Source organism: Hyaena hyaena, unplaced genomic scaffold, assembly GCF_003009895.1.
Source record: "Hyaena hyaena isolate Hyena2069 unplaced genomic scaffold, ASM300989v1 scaffold_35, whole genome shotgun sequence".
Lineage (NCBI taxonomy): Eukaryota > Metazoa > Chordata > Mammalia > Carnivora > Hyaenidae > Hyaena > Hyaena hyaena.
Genome location: NW_024080667.1, coordinates 679,103 through 701,376, shown reverse-complemented (window position 1 = coordinate 701,376; position 22,274 = coordinate 679,103). Strand labels below are relative to the sequence as shown.

The 22,274-nt window shown below is 42.6% G+C and overlaps 1 protein-coding gene across 1 annotated transcript in view; it reads right to left on the bottom strand.

The window, feature by feature from the left end:
- The window catches only part of KAZN (kazrin, periplakin interacting protein), a 1,074,891-nt gene that overhangs the window by 819,441 nt on the left and 233,176 nt on the right, over nucleotides 1-22,274 (bottom strand). The window contains exon 2 of the mRNA XM_039228973.1: nucleotides 1,835-1,992. Within this exon, the coding sequence (XP_039084904.1) occupies nucleotides 1,835-1,992 (158 nt within the window). The remainder of the gene's footprint in view (nucleotides 1-1,834; nucleotides 1,993-22,274) is intronic.

Genomic DNA, 22,274 nt, shown 5'->3' with positions numbered 1-22,274 from the left:
TGAAAGACAAGAGGAAAGAGGCTTTGAACAGAAGTAGGCAAAAGAAATAATGGACATCACAGCACTTTTCGATCTGATTTTCTATTTCTGCCCCACTCAGGAAGAAGACTCAACCCACCTCCGTTTGGAGGGATGACTTAGGGGGGAACATCCACCATACCCCGCTCTACTTTATCTGGCTATTTAAGTGTGAAATTATAGCAGCCATTGATGAGGGATCAGGAGACAATGAAATAATAAGGAGATAATAACATAATGAAATATTTTAGTCTCATTAGATTAAAAAAAGGAGGCGGGGAGGGGGAGGGGGACTGCGATCAACACCACCAAGTATGAAAGCTGTCAAATGAATCTAGCATTTAGGGGCGAAAACAGTTTCTTAAGCAATGTTGAACGTTTTTGAAATCCTGTTCTAGACACTAGTGAAGGAGAGAAAAAAGATAAATGGTCTTTTTATTTCCTTAGATTTTACAAACTAGAGTTTGCACAGTATCGCTGGGGATTCATGTAGATAGTTCCGTTGGCTGGACTGTTAGCTATAGGATTGGGTCTGGGCACTGAGGAAAGCCAATCCTTTCAAGAACAGTTTGCTCTCTTTTATTTGGTAAATCATTCTAAATTTCCCCTTCTTTCCCCGAGTTTTAAAATCCACTGTTACAGCTTCGGAATCGTTCCTTTTTCCACCAGACAGGCTCAGGAAGAAAGGAGAAACTGAATGGGCTAAACTCATAATAAAGGGGAGATGGAGACTGGTGAATAAAAATGAAAGGCTTTGCATAATTTGGGCCATCTCAACATAGGGGCTCAAAAACCCCATGGGGCAGCTTCAAACACTGACAGGTGAGAAATGCATAAAAGCCTTGCCAGTTAAAGTCCTACTGGTACAAGATACAGGCTTCAGGATTGATTTTTTTAACCAAATAAAACATAAAACACCACCATGGTGGAAACAAAAGCAAAGAAATCACAGTTCAAAATCTGATACAGAGGAAACACAGGAAACTGCCAACCATTCTGACCTCACTGCTGTTGAACAGAAAACAAACTCACAGGAAGAAAGCTCTGGGGCAAACTGATACAAAAACCACCAAAACCAAAAAAACACTTTCTGAAACATTTCTAGATACTGAAGAGACAGAAATGACCACAAAATCTAGTTCAGCTTGGCTTCACTAATGCAGAAAACTACCAACTCTCCTGAAACACCTGGTGTTTGCCTAGCAACATATCTGGGGAGACCCACTAACAAAGCCAGAAGGAGTAGATAGATTACCTTTAAATATTTCAATAAAATCGTGCACAAGGAGAAACCTTGAAGAAGAGCATCTCAACAAAAGCATGCAACGGGCTAAATGCCTTCTGTAATTAATTCATTGCGAGCATTAAAAAAGAAACAACAGTACTGATTCGCTTACTGGTGGTGCATCAAATGTACCAAAATATTCATTAGCTGCTCAGTGATGCTGTTTGTGGTATGTATTACTCCACTCCAAAGCCTTCCCCAGCTTTATGCCTGCCAAGTTCGTACGTAAATGGATTTTCACTTTTCCCAGGCTAAGGAGGGATCGGTTAAATTCTCAGAAACAACACATGTATTATTTTTAAGCCCCATTACTTTGACTTAAAACCAAGCTATTTTAATACCAAATCCCAAATAATTCCTAGTCAGAAATCCAATACTCAACATATCAGAATCGTTGCTACATGGATGCTGATCACAAAGGCAGTTTTCAATAAGCATGGTAGTCAGACATTTTTGCACAACCTCTACCAAAAAGACAACAAAAGAGGATATCACCAACTCTCTATAGAATTTCTCTATTGATCTCTGTACCTGAGCATCCATTAAGAGGTGTCTCATCAGGATCATGGAACTCTTCAGAGTCTCTTTCTCTGTGGGTAGGAAAGGGTCTTGGTCCTCTTCCAGTGCCTTCGACTTGGTCACAATAAAGTGGGATATCTGGTCATTTAGGGTGTACAATGACTGCACAGCTACAAAAAAAGAGAAAGAAGGAAAGTGTGATCATAACATGTAATTTTCAAAGAGAAGTTGGCTTGTACTTTTATTTTTATTTATTTAAAATAATTTTTTTTGAGAGAGAGACATACACACACACACACTGAGCTTGAACAAGGGAGGGGCAGAGAGAGAGGGAGACACAGAATCCGCAGCAGGCTTCAGGCTCTGAGCTGTCAGCACAGAGCCCGATGCGGGGCTCAAACCTGTGAACCGTGAGATCATGAGCTGAGCTGAAGTCAGATGCTCAAGCAACTGACCCACCAAGGCGCCTCTAGTGGCTTGTACTTTTAAGGGGAGAGTTAGAGGTGTGCATGTAATGTACAAGCAAAGCAGGTATCAAGAAACCAGTATACCCACAAATCTTTTCACATGTGTTTAACAGCTAACAAATATTTACTGAGCACTCTCCAAATGCCAAACCTATGTGGAATGCTTGGGGGATATAATCATAGGTGAAGGTAGACATAACACCTACCCTCATGGAACATCCAATCCTGATGAGAAAATTTGGAAAGAAACAAGTTAGTTTAAGCAAACATTGCCATGAAGATGACTTTGTGTTAAGTGTCTGTAAATTACAGAGATTCACAGGGCATGAGGGGACAGCCCTAGAGCAGATTTACATTTATGGTAATATACTTGGCAACTGTACCTCTAAGCAGATGGCCTCTGTCATTAAAGTATATGAAGGGACAAAGGCCATGTTTTCCAGTCAGTGCCACATGTGTGCTGGGGGGATTATTATTTCTCTATAATTCACAATAGCACTTACGATCTGAGCTGTTATAATTTTCCAGATTTCACTTATTTATTATGCTTGTTGCCTCTTTCTATACTTTCTCTACAGTGCCCTCAGTAAGAGCAGAGATTTTTTTAAAACTTTATTTATGATGATATCCCCAACAACCAGGGCACTGACTAGCCAATAGACAGTGCTCCATAAATATTAGTGAATTATTGTCTTTATTTTTCCTTGAATTAGAATTCTCCTTATAGAATTTCTGTAAGTTTCAGATAAATCTATCCTTTTCAACCAAGAATAAGGAAATCCGAGGCATTCTCAGGAAAACCACAGTACCAACCACAATTCTAAAGAAGAACGTCATCATCAAAAACTGGTATACAATAGAATAACTCTGAGCACTTCTGCTTCTCACTAGGAGAGGATAAGATGGTTCAGTTTACCCTCCTGCCATAACTAACTAGAAAACTGAACAGTATCTTAGAAGCAAATATTTCTAGACTCTGAACAACAGACAGCACGATACCGTGATCCTTCAGAAAAGTGGGGGTGAGAAGAAGTTGATTCCTATCATCACCAAGCATTCTGGGAAAAAATTTAAAAAAGGATGTCCAGACTTGAGCACAGGCGCAGGACCCCAAGGACAGCCTGGTGATCTCACTGAGTTGAGAAGGCAGAGGCCAGGAAGGCTGCACTTGCAACAGTTTGCAAGACAGAGAGCTGAAGAGGAAGGCACTGGGGCACCTGAGTGGCTCAGTCGGTTAAGCGTCTAACTTCAGCTCGGGTCATGATCTCACAGTTTGTGGGTTCGAGCCCCGCATCAGGCTCTGTGCTGACGGCCAGCTTGGAGCCTGGAGCCTGTCTTTGGATTCTATATATCCCTCTCTCTGCCCCTCCCCTGCTCATGCTGTCTCTCTCTCAGAAATAAATTAAAAACATTAAAAATTAAAAAAAAAAAAAGAAAAAGAAGAGGAAGGCATTGCATGGAGATCTCTAGAAATCTGCAAAGGGTTCCCTTTGAGTTGTTGGCTGAATATCAGTCCTGTATGTGAGCAGGATGAAACCCTACGTGACCTGGCAAGAAAAAATTCCAGGAGAGAAGAGCTACAGTCTGGGCAGCTGTAAGCCCCACAATTCCAAGAGATCTCACAGGGCCACAAACTGCTCACGTGCTCATCAGCCAAAGTGGATGGGCTTTGCTGGAATTCAGGCACATTCAGTAAAGGTTCCAGAAGGACCAGTCTTTAGAAATGAAGCTAAATGATCCATAGAATAAAGGCTACTCTAGGCCTATCCAAAAACAGTTTAAAAGTAAGCTGGAAGAATTGAACTAATCTGCAAGTAACTAAAATACCTTCCAGGGGAAAAAAAATGGAGCATTTGTGTATGTGTGTGTGTAGAAATATGACAAAATCTAGCACCCAAAAAATTCAAAATTCATAAGGCTCAGTATTCAATAAAAAAAAAAATTACCAGACATGTAAAGAAGCAAGAAAGTGTGACTCATCGCCTGGAGAAAAATCAGTATATAGAAACAGACCCAGAAATAACAAGAGATAGTATTAGCAAACATGGCTATTAAAACAGCTAGTATGGATATGTTTTGCATGTTCAAAATTGTGAAATAAAACATGACTATAATGAGGAGAAAAACAGGATGTTTAAATCAGAACCAAATGGAGCTTCTAGGAATGAAAAGTAAAATATCTGAAGTGAAATTTTACTGAATGAGATTAATAGCAGATTAAACAAGGCAGAAGAAAAGACCAGTGAACTTGAAATCAGGGTAATAAAACTCTCTGGAATGAAAAAACAGAGCCTCTTTGACAATATAAAGCTATCTGACATATACGCACTTGGAGTCTGGGGGTGGGGTGGAGGCAGGGACAAAAATAATATTTGAAGAAATAATGGACAAAATGTTTTCCAAATCTGATAAAGTTATAAACATACAAATCCAAGAATCTCAGGAAACCTCTAACAGAATAGACACAAAGAAAACTGCACCAAGGCGTATTATAATCAAACTGCTAAACACACACACACACACACACACACACACACACACACACACACACAGTGAGAAAACCTTAAAACAAGCTAGAGAAAAAGAGGCATGTTGCATTCAGAGGGACAGAGGTAAGAATGAGGTCAGACTTGTCACATGAATCTATACAAACCAGAAGATAATCTGTACATCTTTAAAATACCAAAAGAGGGGCGCCTGGGTGGCTCAGTCAGTTGAGAGTCTGACTTCAGCTCAGGTCATGATCTTGCGGCTCTTGGGTTCGAGCCCTGCATTGGGCTCTGTGCTAACAGCTCAGAGCCTACAGCCTGTTTCAGATTCTGTGTCTCCCTCTTTCTCTCTGCCCTGCCCCCACTCGTGCTCTGTCTCTGTCTCAAAAATAAACTATTAAAAAAAATTAAAATACCAAAAGAAAAAAGACACTTGTTCACCTAGAATTGTATAACCAACAATATCTTTCAGTAATGAAGGCGAGATCATGACTTTTTTTTAGATAAACAAAAGTTGAGAGAACTTATTACCAGTAGACTTTAAAAGAAATGTTAAAGGAATTTCTTTAGGCAGAAAGAAAACAGCATTAGATGGAAACTTTTATTTATAAAAATGAAAAAAGAAAAACCCAGAATACTTAAAAGGAGCAACACGTAACATAAATACATTTTCTTTCTCATCTTTTAATTCTTTTAAAAAATAAGATGGTTTAAGTCAAAACAATAATGTATGGTGGGGTTGATAACATATAAAACATACGACAGTACAAAGAATAAGAATGTTCACAAATTATTTGAAGGTGGACAGTGTTGTTAGATATGCATAGTGTAAATGCTACAGTAAGAACTAAATAATAATAACAAATAAATAAATGGTGGTTTTGAATTAAAGAGAATCAAACCTGGGAAACATAGTGTTGCAACTATAACCCAGCATGGTAGGAAGAATACAGGACATGACATCAGAGCAGTTCCTCACTGCACAGGAAGACTCTCGAATCCTGGCCTGGACTGGGGGAGGAGCTTGGCGGAAACAGAGAAAGATGAACAAGAAAGTATCGGGCCTGATCCCTGAATCTCCGTTCTCCAAAGGAGATGGGTGGAAACACCTAAATAGATATGGGGATCTGAAAGCCAAAGGGGCTTAATGTCTTATATCCTGCCCTGGGCAGCTGGGTGGGGCATTCCATCATTGTGCATGCCAATATGAGGCACCCAGTATTAGGGTAGAAATGAAAACCACATGGCCTTTTAAGTCCATGAGGATCTGAGACAGCACTACCGTCTTAACGCTGTCATTGCCCAACCAATAGTCTTTCCTGCATCCCAGGGGATGAAGACATTTCCATTGAGTCCTGAAGGGTCCAGAAGGAGATTCATTGAGCAAACAGACATGCCCAAGACAGGACAATACATAGGCCTCCTAAGAACCCAAAAAGAAGGGGAAAAGGATAGAGAGAGCAATCTGAATTTATCTGATATCTCTTCAGAAAAGATACGAAGTTTTCAATGAGAAGTGACTGAGTTACCATCAGTGGAAATGTGGGCTCCAGATCTAAGGTGAGTTCCATGGTAGAAAGTTAAAAACAGCAACAGATGGTTTTGTCAGTAAATTTTTAAACACTCTACATTTCCTACAAACAGGAAAGTGGGGGCACAGGTAAGGAAAGCAATTGAGCAGGCATCCAAATAATGTACCCAGGGTCTAGGACCAATCTCTGGATGATTCGTGCCACGCTTTCCACCACCATTCTGTCTTCCTTCCCCCTACCTCTTAAAACAAGGACATAAGGTTCTCAAAAACAAGCCTTTATCCCTAAGTCATTCTGAGGATACCCCAGTTCCCAAGCCCTTTGCTTACAGACATGCAGACATAACTATCAACAAAACTCCTTACATCATTTCTTGGAAAGGAGAAATTACTACCAATGCTTTCTACTCCAACTAGGCTAGTAAATTTTGGGTTTTCAATGCATCTATAATAGCTCTCTCTATTCCTGTTCCAGAAAACTGAGGCTCTACAATATGCTCTACACTTGATTTTGTTCTAAATTCAAAAAACAAATTGAAAGAAGTCAGCACTCCCTCCTCTGCTCAAAGAACAGACACTTTCATGAAAGAACCTACCATATAGTATCACAATTGCTTAAAAAGCCATCTGTGATACATTTAATTATTAGTTCCAAAACTGCTCCTCTCTGAACCGATTCCTACAGAACTCTCCCTAGTGACTCTCCTTGGTGGAGAAACATACTTCCTGCCTTAAATAATATCAGGTTTTTCCAAGTGACTGGCTTTAGCCAATTACATGTGCACAGACATGAACTATGTTGTGTCCAAGCAGAAGCTTTATGAGTGATTTTATGGTTCCCCTGTTACCTTCCTCCTCTGCCATCAGAACAGCTCGGATCTCAGAAAGTAGAAAATATGTAAGTGAAAAGCAAATGTTTGCTACTGAAAAGCACCAGTTTTGGGGGGATATTTGTTACTGGAGCAGAGCCTAGTGAATGCTGTCTCATAGTCTCTGGATTAGATGGTGACTCCACTGAAGACAAGAATGGAATTTTGTTCACTATTTTTTTATGGTGTTCAGCAAAGGAATTATTTACTGAGTGAATAAACACAGCTGGTTTGAGAAAACAGATTCTTTTTTATACATATAAAACATTTTAATGTTTTTATTAACATTTTTTGAGACAGAGAGAGAGCAACAGAGTGCAAGCAGGGGAGGAGCAGAGAGAGAGAGGGAGACACAGAAACCAAGCAAGGCTCCAGGCTCTCAGCTGTCAGCACAGAGCCCGACCGACGTGGGGCTTGAACTCATAAACCGTGATATCACAACCTGAACTGAAGTCAGACGCTTAACCAACTGAGCCACCCAGGCTCCCTAAGAGTACAGATTCTAAAACCAGCTGGCTTGGGTCTCAATCCTGCCTGCCCCTCTTACTAGCTATCATAATAACAATGCCAACAATTACAGTTTATTGAGCACCTATCATATTTTAAGGCTTTTATAACCTTTGTGCAGAATGATGAGTCACTAATAATGTGGGCCCCAGGGTCAGAAGCCTGAGTCATACCCAGCTCTGACATTTACCAAGTAGGTGCATTTGAACAAGTTACTGTACACCCCACAGTGCCTGACATACTGTAAGTTCCCAATGAATATTGGCTGCTGTTATTGTTAAAAATCCATTATAGATGAGGAATCTGAAGCTCAGAGAGGTTTATACAACAGATATGGGACCCAAGGCCATAACTCTCCAATGCCGGCTCTCACCATCTTGCCAGGATACCACACTTCGGATCCAGAAAGAATAACATCATTGGAGACAATACCACAAGCGGGGTTTTATAGCTCCAACACCAGCTAAGTGGGGCACAATAAAAGAAAAGGCAGGGAATATGTCTAGACATTTTTTTTTTTTTTAGCAAATATAAAACAAGCAGATGGCAAGGTGCCTGGTACACAGTAAACATTTCATGTACTAAAAATGGCTAGGATTTGAAGCCCTTCTCAAATGCTTCTCTATCTATATTTCTCAAACCTCTTCTCTCTATCACACGGTTGCTGCACTGATAAGAATAATTAGTACTGGGGCGCTGGGCTGGGTCAGTTGGCTTAGTGTCTGACTCTTGATTTTGGCTCAGGGCACGATCTCGTGGTTTGCAAGTTCGAGCCCCGCATCGGGCTCTGTGAGGACAACATGGGGCCTGTTGGGTTTCTTTCTCTCCCACTCTCTCTGTCCCTCCCCCACTATCTCTCGTTCTCTCAAAATAAATAAATAAACTTAAAACAAAGAATAATTAGTAGTAGTAAAAATATAACAGCAAACATCTATGGGCGACTCTATTTGGCAAGCACTGGGGCTTCATGTTTAACGGCCATCACCTGATTTAATCACAACGATTCTACTGAAGTGAGTGCCATTGTTGTTGCCCCTATTTTACAAAGGAAGACACTCAAAGGATGCAACTTACCCAAGATCTTGTACCAAGTCAGGGAGGGGGGAGGGACTCATGCCTAGGCAGAGCCTGTGCACACAATCCGTCCCTTAGACGGCCTCTACCCTGCACACCACCTGATGCTCCGTCCCATGCCTACTGCTCTTCTGGGGCTAACCAGCTGGGAGTCTGGTCCCCCATGCTTTCCCTTGGTCCGTTCTCACCACTTGCTGGAGAACACAGCCAAGGAGCTCACACTGATGTATTTCCACCTGGGCCACCACCCAGAGCAAGCCAAGCAGTACAGCGACAGACTGAGCATGGAGCATCACTTGGTAATCCTCTCTACTTTTACAAGTGAATAAATAGGCCAGGAAGATTACCCAGTTCCCTGAAGATGCTTAAGAGTATAGACTCTGAAGTCTTGCCTGCCCCTCCAACTATATAACTTTGGATGAGTGACTTGATCCCTCAGTGTTCTCGTCTGTAAATGGGGACAATAACAGGAACTACTTCATAAAGTTATCTGTGAATTAACTGAGACAGTTTGCACAAAGCACAGGGCTGGTGTCTGTCACATGGTAAGTACATACAACTCTTTAGTTATTTTGATTATCATCCCACAGTTTATACCTCAAACCTTTAACTTGCTGATGTTAACCAGTTACTATGTTTATCACTGACGGTAATTATTAACTCCTTGTTATATTAAGTCAGCTGAGATGGTCTCTGCATACTGGCCTGGGTGGTTTATTTCTTCATTGCGGCTGAGACGCATTAACTCAAACACCAGCGGGTGCCAAACTCAAATCTTTACAGATCCACTTGTTTTAAATATAGCTCAAATAAGCAGATTTTTAGCTATTTAGAGCCCATCTGCTTTGCATGCCCTAAAAAAACTGCACCTAATGTCTGCTAGCCACAGATAAGCCTGGAGCACAAAGATTTTTAAGCCACTGCTGTTCTCTGACCCACAGAATTCCCATTGTGCTGCTAGGTGACATCGCCCTAGATGCAGAAGTCCTCTCTAGAACCCTCCTCTCCCCTGGCAGCTCCCTTGCCTCCTCTCTTGCACTTCTGCAAGGTCTCCTGCCGGGAGGGACTTCCGGAACCCAAAACCTGTCAAAGCCTCACCCAAGAAAGCCTGTGTGTGCTACTGCCACCTAGTGGCCGTATCTTTGTCCTAGATGAGCCCCCAGATCCCTGGAACCCCTACGTTACCCGCTATTCATTTTGTGATCCCAGTTACAACTTGTCTGGCGCTTCGTACACATTGAAAACTTAATAACTGCAAGTTGACTGACTGGAAGTTACGACAGCAGGGAGGAATAATTTCCCCGCCCCTTGTGTCTATGGGTGGACAGGCCATCCTGTGTTTTTAGGCTTATGTATTGGGTATTTAATGTATTTGTCTGGTGAGCATCTATTTCTGTTGTCTTCTCATAAAAGAAACTGTCTCTCCTTTTGTGGAACCACCCTTCCCCACTTTAGTTCATATAGGGCTGATCCTATCCCAAGGTCCCTGAGGTAGACACACAGTCAGACCTGGCCAATCCAAGCTTTTCATTTCCCTGGCAACTGATTGGCTCACGAGGGAGATTGTGACCTAAATTTGGCCAATCAGATTTAATCTCAAAACCATTTGCTAGGCCTATTAATAAAGAGGTAGATTCTCTTTTTTGGTTGCAATTGCTGAACAGGTAGAAGTATGGAGCAGCTAGTGGCCTTTATAGTTGTCATTTGAGGAAATCCACACACACACACACACCTGAGAATAAAACAACCTGAGCAAAGAGACAATCATCACTGACAAATAGGGAAAGAGATTCCTGACGGTATCGTTATAGCATTGGGATTCAGCCACAGGCTTCTCAGTGAGGTGGGTCAGCAAATTTCCTTCGTTTCATTAGCCCATCTGGGTTGAGTTTCTGTCATTTGCAGTCAAGAAGTCCCGATTACCATGAAGAAGACTGTACTTTTTTTTATTGCCATCATTATTTCTGTGATTATTTCTTTAATGTCTGCCTTCCTCTGTGGCAGATTAAAATGATCTTGAAATTGTTACTCCTCCTACTGACAGGTAGAGAATAAATCCCCTCCCATGAGTCTGGCTGGCTTTAGTGACATGGCTCACCATGAGTAAGGGGCAGAAGTGACATTCTGGGATTTCTTTTTTTTAATGTTTAATTATTTTTTGAGAGAGACAGAGACAGAGTGCAAGTAGGAGAGGGGCAGAGAGAGAGGAAGACACAGAATCCGAAGCAGGCTCCAGGTCCTGAGCTGTCAGCACAGAGCTGGATGCAGAGCTCGAACCCACAAACTCTGAGATCATGACCTAAGCCCAAGTCGACGCTTAACCGACTAAGCCACCCAGGCGCCCCTGGGATTTCTAAGGCTAGGTCATAAGAGGCCTTGCAGCTCCTGCGCATGATTTTGGAGCACTTGTTCTGGGAGAAGCTATCTGCCATGTAAGAAGTCCACCCACCATGAGACCACCATGCGTTAAGGAAGCCGGCATGTATATACTTCACGGAGAAACAAAGAGATGCCCAGCCAGTTCTGGGCGGGCATGAACAGATGCTTCCGTTCTTCCGAGCAGCTAGCTAGGCCAGGTTCCAGATACCTGAATAAAGAAGCCACCTTGACTATTCCAATCCTAGAGGATGCAACATAGGGAAGAACCAAGGAATCTAGCCATCCACCATAACTGATTCTGCAGACACAGGGTACCAGCCATCTCTACCATTCAAGTCACCCAAGAGATGGCCCCCATCACTCTGAATCACTCCTCTACACTATATCCAAATTCCTGGCCCACAAAACTGTGAGCACAATGAGGAATTGATTTATACCATTCAGTGTGGGGATGGTTCATTACGCAATAGATAACCAGAATATTGGTCACTAGGTTGTAGGCTCCACAAAGCCAGCAACAGTGTTGATTCACTATCTACCCAGCTCTAAGCACAGCACCCGGCACATGGCAGCACATAAACATTTATCCCAAAGAAAAAAAGGATACATGAAAGAAAAAGGCAACTTCACCCCACTGTGTTCCATCAGCCACCCCAGCATCCTAGAATCGGGTACTAAGTCCATTCTGTTCCGTTTGGCATATAAAAATCTCAACCAAATAATACTGTTCTTAAAATGTATGATGGGTTATGGAATGAAGAGCCATATATATGCTTTCTTACCTACCTGAGTTTAGGAAATTGAGTCATAAAACCAGTTTATTTGGTTGGTGGCTCTGAATGTGAAATGATGTTAAATTTATTGCATGTTATTCTGATCTACAAATTTGAAGAAACACGTATTTCTATAGCAGCCTTATTTATACAAAGTGCTCATTTGAATTTCACTGTACATTAATGAGTATTTATTTAGGTTTCAGATAAGGATGGCACATTCATGGGCTGGCGGAAGAAAAAAACAGCAAGTTTCAACATTTTGTGTCATTAGCAAAAATAGAAGGGACACATAAAATTTCTTAATGTTTTTAGAAGAGGAATAACAGCTTACTGTACTGTGCCTCTATTTTTATAGATAAGATCAAGTATAGAACATGAAATAATAATAATATGACCCTAAATACTCATTTTATGCAGATGAGTCCAGATGTCACAGAGATGGGCTATTGTACATTTTTATAGAAAAATATACCAAATGAATCATATCATGGAGCACAGCCTCACCACAAGAGGCTCCATGGATTTTATGATCTTGTCATTTACATGGTCCATAGATATGAACTAATGATCACATTTATCCCTACATGTTAAACAACCTTTGCTTTTCGTGTATCTCAAATTCTATAATGTATTTTGCATTAAAATGCTCACAAGTTTCCAGTTCTTGCTTTAAGATGGTCTCATTAAATAAATAAAGCCTAAATCATTCAGGTATCTTTGCCCCCATTGTTATAATAAAACTCACTCTGCAAGTCAAAAGCCAGTGCTGGAGGAGAGGATGTAGAGAACTGAAACCGTCATCCATCCGTGGCTGGTAGGGATGTAAAATGGCACAGCTACCATGGGAAACAGTTTGGCAGTTTCTCAATGAGTTCAACTTGGAAAGCTAAAGAATCGCAGGAAGTTAAAGAATTTTGACATGAACCAGCATTTCTACTCTTAGGTACATAATCAAAAGAACTGAAAACAGGTGTCCAAGCAAACATTTGTCCAGGAATGTTCAAAGCAGCACTAACCACAACAGCCAAAGGTGCAAACAACCTACATCCCCATCAGCTGATGAGCAGATAAACAGAATGTGTCGTCCATACAACGGAATATTATTCGGCCATAAAAAGGAACGAAGTCCATGTTATCACATGCTATACGTGTTATACATGCTATAACATGGACGAACCTCAAAAAACAGACTAAGCAAAAGCAGCCACCAAAAGCTACATATTGAATTATTCCAATAATAAGAAATGTCCAGAATAGGGAAATCTACAGAAAGAGAAAGCAGATTCGTGGTTGCCAGGAGTGGAGGGGAGGAAGGAGGGAGTGATGGGGCTTTATTCTGTGATAATGAAAATACTCTGGTGCTAGACAGTGTTGAGGGTTACACAACACTGCACATATACCAAATTCCACTGAACTGTACTCTTCAGAATGGTGAAATAGTAAATCTTGTGTATATTTTACCACAATTTATTTTTTTAATATTTTTTATTTTTTTAATTTTTAGGAGAGAGAGAGAGAGAGACAGCGAGAGCAGGGTAGGGTCAGAGAGAGAGGGAGACACAGACTCTGAAATAGGCTCCAGGCTCTGAGCTGGCTGTCAGCACAGATCCCGACGCATGGCTCGAACCCACGAACCGCGAGATCATGACCTAAGCGAAAGTCAGATGCCTAACCGACTAAGCCACCCAGGCACCCCTATTTTACCACAATTTAAAAAAAGAAAAAAAAAAGGTCAGGGGCGCCTGAGTGGCTTAGTCGGTTAAGCATCCGACTTCAGCTCAGGTCATGATCTCACGGTTCATGGGTTCGAGCCCCGCACTGGGCTCTGTGCTGACAGCTCAGAGCCTGGAGCCTGCTTCAGATTCTGTGTCTCCCTCTCTCTCTGACCCTCCCCTGCTCACGCTGTCTCTCTCTCTCAGAAATAAACATTAAAAAAAAAAAACTACTGGTTCCATCCTTCTACTGGGGAAACTGAGGCTCAACAGTTTTAGTAACTTGCCCATGGCCTTAAAACTACCTTCTGTGAAAGGATCTGTGGCCCTCTGGTTCTCCTGGCTGCACTGAATGGACATGTCTACTTGGGTGAAAGGCTACAACAATCTATTGCTACATTAAGTCTATGAAGCACATGCCCTGGGATCCCAAGAGTTCAGTATTCAAGCAACACAGTCCTGTGGTCTGTAACCGATACCATCGGCAACCACCCCTGCAATGAGAAAGCTGCGTGCCTGCCAATCTCATCCATTTCTGTGAGAATCAGCACAAAAGGTGACCTTCACTGGAACTGGGCCCAGAACATTCTCATGCAAGCAAACGGCAGACAAGTATCAATCTGCACAGAGATAATAGGTGCTTTCACTTTCCAGTCTCCCTCCATGGGCCCTGGAACTCCACCTGGAGCAGAAGAACCCTCCATCACGCCGCCCTCACAACTAGCCACGACCTACCTGCGCATGCTCCGTGTGCATTCAAACAGTGCTCCCTTTCTCTTTCACGTGCAGCCTCCCAGCATAACCAAGGCCAACTCCACTTCAACCTTACAGAAGCTGCACGGGAACGAATTACAATAAAGTCACTCTGTGAGAAATGGATTATGACAAAATCATGAAGCCAGAAGGCGTGCCTGGGCAAAACGCACAGAGTTTCATTTGAATGTCATTGTCCAGGTAAAGACTGCAGTGAGAGAATGGACTTTGGATAGAGAAGGAGGAAGTGGAGCCAAGGATGTGTCAACCTTATGGTGACAGAAGATTGAATATCGTAGCTGTGGTCCTGAAGGAATGTGTTCTCCATCCGTGGGAGGCTGACTTCACTCCTGAAACCAGTTAATTTCCTGAAAAGCAGCTGAGAGGCCATCCTCGTTCGACAGCTCAGGGCCATTCAGATCGGATGGGTATCCAAAGGTAGGTTTTGTGGTGCATAGGTTTGGCTGTCCTATTCCTTCAATGCCCTAATACCAGCGCAGATGGGTCTTTGCCTTGCTCCTTCCTCACCCCCCCACCCTGGATGCCTTATTCCATTCTCCCACGTTCCCAGATTCCATCTTTGTGTTCAAAGCAATAGCTTAGCCCCACTTTTCAAATGAAATTACGGGTCCCCTGTGGTGGGATTACACGTGGCTTGTGCTCTGTCCTAGGGCCCTTTCAGAGGTGGGGGAATGACAGAGGCTGACCATTCTTTCTATGATAAAATAAGCAGGGATGAAATAAGGAATGGAGTACAACATTCACATGAAATTCTAAGACAAAACACAAGATTTCAAAGCAAGTCTAGCCCTGTCCTGACTCAGGGGGAGGGAGGGGCCCTAGTTCCTTTGCTCTCCACGAGCTGCATTTTGAAGGCAGAGTCTGAGAATCCTGGTGGTTGCAACGTTAAGTCCTGGCACACCACTGTCACTTCCCACAGTGCAGGGCGGACTCTGGCCATGCAGTTCTACACACACAATCTGCAACTTACCCTTCATGTTCTAGCTAAGTCCATAAAATATCCTTTTTTAGTTTTTTAAAGTTTACTTATTTTAAGAGAGAGAGAAAAAAACAGAGGGGCAGAGAGAGGAGGACAGAGTACCTGAAGCTAGCTCTGTACTCACAGCAGAGAGCCCAGTATGGGGCTTGAACTCACGAACCATGAGATCACGATCTGAGCCGAAGTCAGATGCTTAACTGACTGAGCCACCCAGATGCCCCTAAAATATCCTTTTTTAAAGACTAAAGTAAAGAAGCAAGTAGGTTCCCAAGTATGTAAAACTGGAAATGCATCAAACAGTGAAGAAAGCCAAGGCATCTGCTTTTAATAATAGATAATATTTGCAATTAGCATGCCAACTGTACCTAAGGAAGGATGACTTAAGTGCTGGAGAGGGCTAAGAAGTTGAACTTGTTGCAATTTAAAGGTAGTATGAATTTATTTACGAAACCCTCTACAGTACTAATAATACGTACTATTACAGTAACACCTGTAATAGTGCCCAATTCCTGTGGGAAGTAAAACCACGACAATTCTTCATTGAACACCTGCAGGGCTCCAGGAGCCAGGAACTCTCAATGTGCGTATTGTTATAATTCTTACAAAAACCCCATCAGGGTCTGATGACAGAGGGGATGAGGGTCTGGTGACAGATGAAGACCCTGAGGACAGAGACGTGACTCTCCCAAGATAATACAGGCAATCAAAGGTGGAACCGGCATTCAAACCCAGTTGTGTCCAACTCCGAGACCGCCGACCAGCTGGTGAACCTTCAGCCAGATGACCTTGCTTTGAATTATGAAGTGAAGGGTACCCTGTTCATTGTTTCACTCTAGGTGCGAAGTATCCCCTTCCTGGGCTAACCCACATCCCACACAGATGTCAGCTCCTTCTTCCACTGGGAGAGCCTCTGCTGGAAGGTGACTGATAGCCTAGAATGGGACAATGGTCACCATCCATGACGACCTTGGGATCTAGGCAGCACCAACTGCTTGCCAGCCCACTCACAGAGCCCTGCCACAAGACCTCCCTGAGATGTTAAGTTATAGCAAAGCGGTCAAGCCTAAGGTTCCAGGCAGCTTCTAGAAGGAGGACAAGAAGCACAACTCCAAGTCCAAGGCTATGAGGAACAGAAGACTATTCTTTTCTTTCTAGAATGACTCCTAGGAGAACGCATCCTGGGCACCTTCCTCTGCTTTGGGACCCAACACAACTTCCACTGCTGCCAGGAAGGGGCTGCTGACCTTTTATTGTGCAAGGCCAGACACAGCACTGTGGAGCTCAAGGATACAATCTGCACGCGAACGCAACTGAGAAAGTCCCGGAGACCTGGGCAGCCACGGGTAGGACTCTCTTCCTGCCAAGGGTCCATGCCGACGCGAAGAGCAAGGACCTAGAGAAGCAAACCGCATGTCAAACAGACCATTAATGCAGGAGGCATGGCGCTGCGGTGGGTATTGGGGTAGAACTGAATGAATTAGAAACCAGTCTTCCAGTGGGAAGGGCCACCCTCCTGTGCCATATCTGACCTAAGCACTGCCCGACAAGGAGACGAGGATCTGCTGGGAAACGTGGGCCTCCCCATGTCCCAGAGTGGTGGAATGTTTTAAAATGCAAGAGGACACATCCTGAGACCGTCAGGAATACATAAAACGAGCTATGTAAATGTGACACATAACTTCTAGTCCTGGGTGTTCAGTGACAAATTTAAAAACTGCAAAGGTATCAAGACAGAAAATCGCAATGAGGAAAAACTATGATCCCTTTGCCCTAATTTGACATGCAATTATGCTTCAATTGCAACATCGTGGAAAAGGAATCTACAACTTTCCTTCTCAGTATTTTATTTCAGCCAAAGCTACATCCAAAAACTCCAAATGAATATCCTCAGAAGTGAAATAGTCCCAACACCGTGTCTCCCTCCTTTAAGAGGGAATCCATCGCCCCTGGAAGGTAGGTTCTGGCAGAGAAAAAGCTTACACTGTCTATGTCACGTGATGGCATAAATGCTAACATCACATGCTTTGAGACATGTCTCTTAATGTCCATAAATCATTCTAATTTAATGGAGCAGCCTCAGTAAGGGACTGAGCGGAGGTCAATCCAACAAGGTCCCAATGTATCAACAAACATTGATTAAGTTTCTGCACAGCACCAAGCCCTGGGCCAAGCTTCAAGGACTGTATAAGAAACAAGTTCACCCCTAAGAACTGCAAAGCCTATTTAGAGATCATGCTCATGGCACAGATTATGGTTGGGTTTGAGATTGGGGGTGGCAGTGTTCAAAACAACTTTGTAATCATTCTCAAGAGAAAGAAAACGAATTAATGGGGTTTCCTCTTCTCCAAACAGAAGGAGTCCCACATGGACCCACTGCCCACTCTGTTGTTAATTCTTGGCTAGTAACAAAGCTTTATCAAAGGAAATCTTGTTTTCAACTGTAATTACCACTTGGGCTATTCAATTACTTTTGGTCTATTAATATTTTAAATGCATTTCATTTTACTATATCCTCACCTGTATTCTAAAGTTCAGCAAAAAACCACTTTGTATCTCAAATAAATTCTGCTTTTAACACAGGGGAGCCTACACATTTATGAAAGGGATGAACCAACCAGTTAGCATGGAGCCATGTATTTTTTTTTTTCCCAGATAAATCTGTTCTGTTTGAAGGACTCTACCTTTAGTTATTCAACAACAGACAGAACAGCACTGTGGCTAGAAGGCACACTCTGGAATTTTAAATCGTGCCTTGGGCAAGTTATTAGCAAGTGTCTCTGAGCCTCCATTCCTTCATCTGTGGAGGTTATAATATTAGCTACTTCAAGGTCACTATGAGTAATAAGTGGATCACTGTATACAAAGAGCTTACAGAAGCACCTAGCCAGTGGCAAATACTTGGTGCTCTGGTTGTGTTTTTATTACGACTATCGCTTCTGCTACACTAAGGATGATGATAACGACTACAACCCTTGTTAGTTTTGAAGTTCCAAACAATGTAACCATGGCCACCATAAAGACATCTGCCTGAGGGGAGCTTACAGTGTAACAGGAGACAGACGGTGAATAATCCCAAATGCAAGGAGTCCTGTGAATCAGAGCAAAGGAGACATGCCTATGTGCACAGTTGTGAACATCACCCCCACCATTAAGGTTTGCTCATGCATCTGCTCTCTTCCACAGTGCCAGGAAATCCAAAATAAGCATGAAGCTCACTTAATTTTTATTGCTTTTGAAACCATTTCTTTAATAAGCCTATTTCACACTTTGAGTTAGAGGCAGAGTGAATTTGCATCCTTGCTCTTCCAACCCCCAGTTAAAATGATAGTAAGTTATTCTTAAAAAGTAAATTCACAGAGGCACCTGGGTGGCTCAGTTGGTTAAGCGTCTGACTTTGGCTCAGGTCCTGATCTCACAGTTCATGAGTTTGAGTCCGGCTTCAGGCTCTGTGCTGACAGCTCAGAGCCTGGAGCCTGCTTTGGGTTCTGTGTCTCCTTCACTCTGCCCTTCCCTTGCTTGTGCTATTTCCTTCTCTCTCTCGAAAATAAATAAACATTAAAAAAAAAAAAAAAACAGATCCACAAGACAAAGGGAAAACAAGAAAAAGTCACAAAACCAAAATTTTAGAAGCTTGAAGCAGAAAGACAAGCAGGCTTAAAAAATCAGAGCCCAAAGCCAGGAGAGGAGTAGGTCAGGAAGCCTGGTGGAGAACAGCAGACCCCCTGGGGGTTACAGAGATGTCAGTGCTGTGAACAGAAGACTAACTCAAGGTCTAGACCCCTTTCCACGTCTGCATGGCCAGGTGACTGCCCCTCCCCCACGCAGGCTGAACACTGTAGATTCATTCTCTGAAAAGGATAATACGGTGAGCCTCTGGACTGGGGGACACCAGGTAGTTGAAGGCAGGGATATCTTACTGGAGACAATGGGAGTAATTTGGCTGATATATTAAGTGCTGAGATCCCTAGCTTCTTCCCCAACCCAGATCTACTGAGGATAAAGATGATAAGGATGATGAAGATATCATCTGATATCTGTTTTGTTTTCATTTTGTGGCAGGGACTGTTCTAAGTACTTTATGTATATTAACTCATATGATCCTCACAACAATGCTACTGTTAGGTAGACGTAAATTCACAATATCCTCCATTTTACATATGAGGGTATTGAGGCTCAGAGAAGTTAAGTTGTTTTACCAGGATCACACAATTAGTAAGTGGTCGAATCAGGGTTTTAGTGCGAGCCAGGAGAAGACAGAATGATTATACTCAAGGTATGAGACTGACAGTTCTCCTGGGGAATGAACTAGCCCCATAGATATGAGCTGGAGATAACGACATGGACTCTCCAATGAAACAGCTCAGCCAGATTATCTTACAAAGAGGCCCATAAGACAACAAGCCACCCCTGTGTGCTTAGAACCTCTGCTGACCTATTTAGTGTCTCCTCAGAAATAAGAGGAGAGAGCAAAGGATCACCAGATTATGAAAAAAAGCTTTACTCAGAAAGGAACAGAGAAAATAAGAGACAAGGAAGAAAGGAAGGAGGGAGAGAAGGAGATAAAAAAAAAAAAAAGAGCAAAGAACAAAGAACAGAGGGGGGAGGGAGGAAGGAAAGTGGAGGAAACTAAATTTGCAGGGAGGTGAAAGCTTTGTAAAATCTCACTAATATCCATAGAGGGCACATTATCATAAAATTTCAGACATTAGAAGAGATGATCCTATAAGCTGTCAAAGAAAAAAAAAAGAGGGACAAGAGAAAACAACATTTCTTGTATTACTTAGCTATTGCTGCAAAACAAATCAATCCGAAACTTAGCAGGATGTACCAGGAAACTAGTACCATTTACTAGTTGACATGGTTTTTGATGATCATAAATCCAGAAGCAGCTCAGCTGGGTGGCTCCGGCTCAGGGTCTCTCACAAAGTTGAAGTCAAGCCACAGGATAGTGTTGATGAAATACCTAGTGTATTTGAAATTAAGAAGAATTTGGGGCACCTGGGTGGCTCATTCGGTTAAGTGTCCGACTTCAGCTCAGGTCATGATCTTGCGGCTGGTGAGTTTGAGCCCCATATCGGGTTCTGTGCTGACAGCTCAGAGCCTGGAGCCTGCTTCAGATTCTGTGTCTCCCTCTCTCTCTGACCCTCCCCTGCTCACGCTGTCTCTCTCTCTCAAAAATAAATAAAACATTAAAAAAATTTTTTTAAAAAGAATTCAAACAAGGGAAAGAGTTTGGAGATCAATTACTGTTATAATCAATGAAAACTAAAGAAGTAAAAAAATACAATTACTAACTTTAAGGTACAATACAAAAGCAAATTGAAGAAAGTAACAGGAAGCATAAAATACTACCTGACAGCCATGATTTGTATTTGTGTGGTCATAGGATAAACAGGGAATTTTAAAAACTAATCAAAATTATGTATGCATATTCAGATGATGCTGGGGAGGGGGATCGCGGAAGAGCCAAACACTCATTTTCCTCAGTTGCAATCAATAGATAATTAAAAATAAAAAACCAAAGAAGCATTATAGCTATGTTACTTAGATATCTAAAGATAAAAATTAAAAAAAAAGCAAACCCACAGCTAACAAGAGTAGCAAGTGATTGCCTCTGGATACACAGAGTGTCTCAACTCTTAAGTGTTTTTAAGAAGTGATTGCTAATATATGGGTTCCAGGAAGCTGAAATTTCACCCTTACTACTACTTAATGGCACAGAAAGGTGAATGTGGCAGCCAGATTCTAACTCCTGCTAGTCAGAGTCTTGGGTAGTCTCCTCCCACGCTGAATACGGCTCATCTGTAGAAGCAACGGAATTTTTTTTTTTTGAGATTTTTTTTTTTTTACAAATAGTTTATTGTCAAGTTGGTTTCCATATAACACCCAGTGCTCATCCCCACAAGTGCCCCCCTCCATGCCCATCATCCCCCTCCCTCCCCCCCACACCCATCAGCCTCCGTTTGTTCTCAGCATTCAAGAGTCTCTCATGGTTTGCCTCCCTCCCTCTCCCCCACCATTTCCCCCCTTCTTCTCCCCCACGGTCCTCCATTAAGTTCCTCCTAATCCTCCTATACGTGCAAACATATGGTATCTGTCCTTCTCTGCCTGACTTATTTCGCTCAGCATAACACCCTCAAGGTCCATCCGTGTTGCTACACATGGCCAGATGTCACTCTTTCTCATTGCCATGTAGTATTCCATCGTATAGATGAACCACATCTTCTTGATCCATTCGTCAGTTGATGGACACTTAGGCTCTTTCCATGTTTTGGCCTAGTGGAGAGTTGCTGTGTGGAGAGTGCTGCTGTGAACATTGGGGTCCACATGCCCCTGTGCATCAGCACTCCTATGTCCCTTGGGTAAATTCCCAGCAGTACTATTGCTGGGTCAGAGGGGAGTTCTAGTGTTAGTTTCCTGAGGAACCTCCTATAAGCAACAGGATATTGCAGAAATAATGGACTGTAACTTCTGAAGCTAGATCAAAAAAAAAAAAAAAAAGCACTGGGTTTTCTGTCTTCTGTCTTGGATCACTCACTCTGAGGGACATCACCTGCCCTGTCGTGAGAACACTCAAGCAGGCCACATGGTGAAGAGCCGAGGCCTCCTGCCAGTCACCAGCTACACTGACCAACCACGTGAATGTGGCAGCCTGGAAACAGATCCACCAGCCACGGTCAAGCCCTCAGATCACCGCACCTAACTGACATCCCGGCTGCAAGCTCAGGAGAAACCCAAGGCCAGCATCATTCAGCTAAGCCACTCCTGCTTTCCAAAGTCCCAAAAACTGTGACACAGTAAAGGTCTACAAGAGTTTTTAAGCCTCTATACTTTGGGGTTATTTGTTAAGTGGCAAGAGATAACTGATACAGATTTTTGTACCTAGAAGCCAGAA